General features: G+C 40.2%; 1 protein-coding gene across 3 annotated transcripts; it reads right to left on the bottom strand.

Annotated features, from left to right (window-relative positions):
- On the bottom strand, positions 1-5,718 carry Lilr4b (leukocyte immunoglobulin-like receptor, subfamily B, member 4B). Of its 3 annotated transcripts, none has more exons than NM_001291892.1 (9): positions 5,572-5,718; positions 5,389-5,424; positions 4,906-5,190; positions 4,461-4,763; positions 3,426-3,461; positions 2,452-2,568; positions 1,761-1,813; positions 550-617; positions 1-442 (listed from the first exon to the last, which is right to left on the bottom strand). In NM_001291892.1, the coding sequence occupies exons 3-8, from the start codon at positions 4,997-4,999 to the stop codon at positions 570-572; spliced, it is 651 nt and encodes a 216-aa protein (NP_001278821.1). In that variant the 5' UTR covers positions 5,000-5,190; positions 5,389-5,424; positions 5,572-5,718; the 3' UTR covers positions 1-442; positions 550-569. The 3 variants fall into 3 exon arrangements, with proteins under 3 accessions (NP_001278821.1, NP_032173.1, NP_001278822.1); NM_008147.2 differs by having other exon boundaries at positions 5,577-5,718; NM_001291893.1 differs by lacking the exon at positions 4,906-5,190 and having other exon boundaries at positions 5,577-5,718.
- Between the last annotated feature and the right edge of the window lie 1,676 nt (positions 5,719-7,394).

Genomic DNA, 7,394 nt, shown 5'->3' with positions numbered 1-7,394 from the left:
TGAAGACATTTTCTTTGCTTATACATTTATTCTTGGTTTTAAAAATTCAATTTTCATTGATTAGTGTGCCCTAGTTACAGTCATTCAATTCGCAATATCTCATTTCATTTGTTTCTCATTAGATGACTTGTTTATTGAGGAGGATTTGGCTTTATTTACAAAATGTAAGGACATTTGTTATCTCTGAACAAAGAATAAAGTATACTCCCAAAATTCTGAGAAGCTTCTGATAACACATGAGGTATTCATGATGGCCTGAATTAATTAAATAGAGTCCACTGGGATCAAATACCAGAAAATCCCTAGTTTTCATTCATGGAATGTGGGGTCTGGGTCTTCTTTCTGTGTTGGCTGCTTGCTGGTTTCAGCTGTTGTTCTGTTCCTGTGTCCTGATGCACAACTGGGCATAGGTTACATCCTGGGTCTCTTTGCATGCAGTGTCCTGGGGTTGGATAGAGTTGGAAGAAGGTGTTTAGTGTTAGTAACTTATGGGGCTGGAATGAACGTGAGAAGAAAGGTTCCTGACAGTGGGGAAACATTAATTCCTACCTTCCGAAGCCTGGAGGATTTTACCTGGGCGTACACAATTCCCTGGGGGGGTCTTCATTTTGTGGGTTCTGCAGCAAGGAGACAATGAGGTGGATAAAGTGACTCCTGGTTCCATCCAGTATCTCCTTCAGCCAGAGAGATCCTTTTGGAACTTTATCACATTATATCATTTCTGCTGTGGCCTGTAGAACTTGGGGAGTCTGGAAGCTTCCTTCTCATAGTTCCAGCCTTTTATTGTCACACTGATTCCCATTTTCATGTCTGAGGACTGTATCTGCTGTATTTTCTGCCTATGTGCACTAGTTCATTAGATGTCTGTGTGGACCTCTCCATTTAGGGTTATCCTCAGAATTAACTTAGCAGAGTCTTCTCTTAGGATTCACAACAGCCCTGTGTGCCTCAAACACTAAGTATTTTCTGTTTAATTTTCCACACCACTTTCTTCAGTCATACACATCTCATTTTCTAGCCTTGAGGTGAGCTTGGAGTGGGTGAGGAGTTCTGTTCTTTGCTTTGTTCACAGTCCTATGAAGAGCCAGAGGGAAGAGATGATCTCAGCTGTCACCTGTAGGGATGCAGCCACACAGCTTTGTGAATACGCCTACTATTCTGAGTTATTTCGTAACTTTAGTTATTTTTTCATATCTGTTTAAAACACACTTTTCCTCAACACTTTGTGATTCCTCACTCTTTCTTTAAATCTCATCTCCCTGCTTTGTTGGTTCTTCCTATCACATAGTTTCTCTTCATCCTAGCTCTACTCAAACAATGTGATTTCCCCCTAATTTTGTTTCTTCCTTTTCTCTTTCTCCACCTGGCAGCTGCTAAGATTAACGGATTGCCTGTGCTACATTTTTCTTTAAACCCTAATAAAATCATCCTCAAACTTATACAAAAGAAATTATCTGTGGATAACAGGGTGAATGAGTACAGGTGGATTGGGGAGTGGTGCTGATGGTGGTGGTGTTGGTTGTGGTGGTGTTAGGGCTCATTGACTCATGTGTCCTTTCTGAGACATTAGGCATCTGATGCTAAGCAACAGACAGATAACAAACATCCAGAAAAGAGGCTGGAGAGAAGGTTCACACAGTCATAAGGAAGGCAAGAAGGAGCAATCACAGAGTCAAACTCTTCCAGATGGAGGGGCAATGTGTGGTTCTTACTGGCGAAAAGTATTGCTCTTATCAGTGTGAATGGGGCAGGAGTCTCACCCAACTGTTCAGCTCTGCATTGTCCTCAGATTGTGTGTTCTTCACAGAAGCATCTGTCATGTTAGAAGAACAGAGTCAATTCTTGGCCAGAAGCTGTGGGATCTCTTCAACTCAGATCCATTTCCTTGTCCCATAAGGAGAAAGAGGATCAGAGAATGTGGTCACATCTCCAGATCCATTGTTAGGGTTCTTTTCCTCCAAGACCTGACCCACCACACTCCCCATCAGACCTCTGATACTGAGGTTTAGTGCATATAGTCCCCAGGGCCCTCTTATTCTCACACAGGTGTTTTTCATTGATGGTAGCCTCTGGGTTAGAGCTGTGAAGACAGGGACAATCAGGTGGAAGTGAGGTCTATGGCAGCTGAGATGCTGTGTCTATTGACAAGAATTATCTCTTCTGGTGGTGTCTATCTCTGTGTGTTGGGTCTGGTGCTGTTGAAAGCACTTGTAAGTTGGCCTCTCTTTGAGCTGCATGAATTGAAAAAGCATCTGCTAGGAGGATGGGAAAGCTCCAACAATAGAAATTTTAAGTGGAAGAAAGGGACTGTTAAATTCCTTCCTATGACTATACTAATACTCTAGGAGATGGGAAATATTGCAATATCTCTGAATTTTATACATGTCTTGAGACTACATGTTTTCTCTGCCCAACACCTCCAGACATGCAAGGCACTCATGCTCTACTTACTAGCCTTATTTTTGTGACGACACTGGTATCCGATGAGGATGAGAAAAAGCAGGAGGAAGAAAAGCAGGAGGAATGACACCAGGACTCCAATCAAAATCTTCTGGTATGTTTCCAGTCCTTAGGAACAGTTGACATCAGGCATGACAGAAAGATATTGTTTACCTAGCACCTATTTTATGCTTGGCTCATTCATGGCCTCCAATGTCACAATCATTCAATGTGTAATTGTATGGTTTACCCAGTCAGTTATAGGTGAGAATATTAAAGCTCACAGAGACAAGTTCATTTGGCCCAGGTCATTTAGAATGAATATAAAAAGCCAGATGAGATGCTGAACTTAGTAGCCTCTGAACCAGTTTGAACTTAGTATTTGACTTCCAGACTTGTCCTCACTACATACAGTTCATAAGCTATTTGAGCATAAAAGTAGGTGACTGTCTAGCATTGGCTCTGAGTCTGCGGCAGTATACCCTGTACCCTGTGTCACCATCCTTGTGGCAAAGGAGATATGGTCATTTCAGAACTGGAACTCGATGGATGGGCCTCCTTCCTCACCTAGGATATCACCCCCAAGGAAAGCACTGGAAGTAAATTGAAGGTATTGGCAAACTTGTTCCTTTACACTAGCAGACATCAAGAAAAATACTCAGAAAAAGTCAGTTTTCTTCCTGTCTGAATATCAAAAGAACACCTTTATCTACCATTATTATTCAACAAAATTTGTTCAGGGAGATGGAGCCTAGGAAGAAAGTTTATCAGAAATTTCAGGAAGCCAAGCCATTAGAACATCTTGAAAAGGAGGACCTGAACTTTAGGTAGAAAGAGATACTGAGTTCTAAGCAATGTAAGGAACAAAGCATCTAAGTCGCAAATAAGTCCAGATCTCCTACTCTCTCAACTTCAGAGAAGGATTCACCAATTCATAATGATCTCAAATATTGTTATACCCACCTGCTAGAAGAGCCCGCACTTACCATCTTCAGTGGGTGTACAGGACTGTTCCTTGGTTTCTGCCAGAGGTTGATGGAGAGATGAACATTAGAGTTCACAACACTTTACTATGTCCTGTTTCTTTCTATCTCAATCTGGACACTAATTTCAAAAGGATATGACCCTGTTGCAGACAAGGTTTTGTGACTCCGAGTTCTTGGATCTCTTTGAAGATCACAGCTCATCCCATCAATCCTATACAAAGTATATCATTGAACATTTGGAAAGGAGAGAGACTATGAGGGACTCAGAACTGCCACACTGAATCTGGGCAACACGTGTGCTAAAAGTCTCCAGTGTCCAGTTATTAACATGAGCCTGGGCACATGATTTTAGGAAATAAAAACAAGAGGAAAATAGGCAGTGTCTGCCACTGAAGATGGTTCTCACTAGATTTTTGCTAACTTGATACAAGCTAGAAAAATCTGGAAAGAGGCAGCTGCAATAGAGAAAATACATCTATGTCTATGGAAATATTTTCCTGATTTATTGATCTACAAGATCCCAGACCACTCTGGTTTATTCTAATCCTAAATGGATTAGACCTTGATGGTGTAAGAAAGCAATACTGCAAGCCACTATCAAGTAAACTTGTGAGCAGTGCTCCTTTAAGATCCCTACTTCAATTCTTGCTTGCATGCCTACATTTCATTACCTTCTTGATGCTCCATGCAAAGTTAGATGAAATCAATCCTTTTCTCACTAAGTTACTTTATTTATATCATGGTGTTTTTACAACAAAAATAGGAATATAACTAGTACAGAGACATTATCTGATCACTTCATCAACTGTGTGTCTCTCTCAAAGGTCTCTGCTAAATTACAATGAGTCAAGGAAAAAGGCATTTGGACCAGGGGATTCTGACTGCAACTCCTGTATCAAGGGGTGAATGTCTTTTGAACTGAACAGTATTTTTAACCACAGTGCTCCCTCCCTCTTATTCTAAGCCATAGATCATCTTAGGAAAAAGACCCAAGTGACCCAACACACTAAGTGATTATGGGTGGAAGGTGCTTACCTGAGATCATGAGGTCTAGGGAGTTACTTGGTTTTGACCACACCTGTGGTTCATTTCTAAAGAAGCCATAGCATCTGAATGTTCCATTGTGGTTGGGAGCAACAGCATCCAGAACAAAAGTAGCATGGGTTGGCTGATTGGCCTGATGCTGTGAGTCCAGGGTCCACGAGAGGCCATGCTTTCCTTCCTGTATCAGAATGAATCTGCCAAATAGTGTGGATGAGCTGCACTTAAAGGATATGGAAACTCCAGAGGTCACATTAGAGCTGGGATAGACTGACAGGCTGGGATTTTCATATGCTCCTAGAATACAAGGGGCAGTGTGTGAAATGAACATGAGTTACCCACATTGTCCTCCAGGATTGGACTCTGAGAGAAGAGCTCCTGGAAAATAGACCTCCTTCTGAGGAGAGAGCCTGTACATGGTTCCCTGATGTCCTCTCACCTGTCATCACCAGCTCCATGGCATCACTGTGCTCTGAGAAGCCAGCAGCACTCTTATAGTAACAGTTATATATGCCTGCATATGAGGCTGTCATAAATCGAATTTTGAACTTGGTCTTATTCCTGTTTTCCAGAGGGACTTCAGTGTCCCAAGGATTTACACTTTTCTCTTTATCCAGATAATAATACTGGGCCTCCCAGGAACCCCAACACCAGATAATCACAGATGTATACGCAGCGATCACAGAGCCTGGCTCAGCCCAGATGATGGGTTTTGGGAGGTGTCCTGTGAAGAAATCAAAAGCCCAGAACATCTTCCTTCAGACACTAGATCTTAGCACAGAACACACCCATGGAACAAGACATTAGCCCATAAATGTCAATCCCCCATCACCATTTTGAGGAATTTACACACTAGAAAGTAGATTAGAGGTTGTATCATCAGAGTGAAGAATCAAATTCTGGGATGGCTGGAGACACTCACCTGCCTGTACTGCAGTCCTGGGTTCCAGAATAAGAGCTGGAAAAAAAAAAAACAAAACCTTTTTCTCAAAGCTTTTTCACATTGAGAACCAGAGGGCATCCCCTAGGATGTCCATGTGAAATTAAACCTGGCTGTCGAATAGGTTCCCTTACAAACACAAGCATCCACTCCCCCTCATTATACCTCACCAAGGTATAGCAGCACTGTGAGCATGGCGATCATGGTGAGTCCAGGCAATGTTCGTAGCTGTTCTCTTGGGCCAGTCTGACAAATGTCTGTCCTGTAACATCAGATATGCAGTTGTCATCTTGAGGGCAGGTCCTTCCTGTCATGGGTTTTCTACATCATAGCTATTATGAGAAGGGAAACCTCTGTAATTTCCTAAGAGCAGATGACTGCGTAAACACTCATATCTCTCAAGTTCCTTCAGAGAAAAGCCACATCCTTTAGGACACATATCCTGGGGTTAAACACCTTTATATTTTAAACATTTATTTTACTTTTCACTCTCCCTTATCACATTCTCTGTCTTTCTCACTATTTCTCTCTCTCTCTCTCTCCCTCTCTCCCCCTCTCTCTCTCTCTCTCTCTCTCTCTCTCTCTCTCTCTCTCTCTCTCTCTCTCTCTGTGTGTATGTATGTGTGTGTGTGTGTATGTGTGTGTGTGTGTTATGTGTGCTATTCCACACTGCAACTCTGACATCCTGATTCTTCACAGAGGAGTTTTACTCACAGACTCAGTTTCTGTTCCATTCCTCAGCAGAAAAAGAGATAGTATGACACATGTGATATCTGGGATTGTAGTGCAGAGTAATGTGAAAACAAAGTAAAAGTGACTATATATTTTAAGTCTTATTTTACATTTTTATGCTGCTGGTTGGAGTTTTCTGCACACAGAGGAGGAGAATGTTTCCAAAAACATAAAAATGGCAAGAAGGTATATAATTAAGAGGATAAATATTTTGTCAAAGAAAGTTTTTATATACTCACAAATTAGTAATTGACACGTGATGAGTTTTTCTGTTCATGAGTATGTATATATGTGTATATGTGTATGAATTTGATATGATGATTATATGAAGCTAATGAAGTCAATAAGAACCCTAACAAACAAAATAATAGTATATGTAAAATATTTAGAATTATGATAGAAGACAATGAAAACCTAAAACACATTAAAACTGAGTCTGTCGTTTTGGCATAAAGATGGTAATGCCTGAAATAAGTGAAACAAAAAAAAATCTCAATAATAAAATATCTTTATTCCTAAAACATGTCTTCCGGATAAGTATTTGAAAAGTTGATGGAAAAAAAGGACTTCTGCAGAGAAAATCTTTTGTGTGGACCCTAAAGATGCCAAACACTTAGAAGAAGGAAAAATATGACAGATGTGAGGGCTGTGATCTGATGAAGGAATTGCACTGAGACGATAAAGTTTCACTCCTCAGGAAGAACTCTCTTCAGAGATGTATTGTTCAATGTGGCACATGTTATGTACAGTAACACCTATATAGCAATTAAGTGTTGAATTCACAAATCTAATGTTTTGCATATGTGTTGAGAGATATATCATCTTGAATTATTCCTTACACAATGTATATCTGTAATATACCTATTTTGTATCCCAGAAAATATTATTCCTGTTGTAACTTAAAAAACAAGTGAAATGTATAAATAATTTCAAAATATATGAATAGATAACAAAAGCATAGAGCAACACAAGGCCTAGAATAAATGAATCCTTGGAGAGATATTTTGTTGAATCCACTGACTGCATGTCTACCATATGATCAGTTAGTATGGGTGTGCTCCAGTGGATAAGTGTAGACAATAAATTCTCATTGTCTCTTTTCTCTTATCCATAAAAGGATTAATAAAACATCTAATTCCAAAAGTGTAACATGGGTGGGAGGACAAAAGTGTAAACTGAGACAGCAGGAAATATAGAATGAATTTCATCTTCAGTCATAGATGTCAATAGAGTAAATGTTTACACATGAGCTCCAG

This window comes from Mus musculus, chromosome 10 (assembly GCF_000001635.26).
Source record: "Mus musculus strain C57BL/6J chromosome 10, GRCm38.p6 C57BL/6J".
NCBI classification, from domain to species: Eukaryota; Metazoa; Chordata; class Mammalia; order Rodentia; family Muridae; genus Mus; species Mus musculus.
Note: the sequence above shows the minus strand (reverse complement) of the source record. Positions and strands in the feature narration are given on the sequence as shown.

Excerpts from the sequence above, each read along its gene's own strand:
- Lilr4b (NM_008147.2), bottom strand. The coding sequence starts at position 5,610 with ATGATCGCCATGCTCACAGTGCTGCTATACCTTG. Across the intron at positions 5,425-5,576 it reads CACAGTGCTGCTATACCTTG|CTCTTATTCTGGAACCCAGG; the intron begins GTGAGGTATAAT and ends TTTTTTTTCCAG. Across the intron at positions 4,764-4,905 it reads CATGGAGCTGGTGATGACAG|GAGCATATGAAAATCCCAGC; the intron begins GTGAGAGGACAT and ends CTTGTATTCTAG.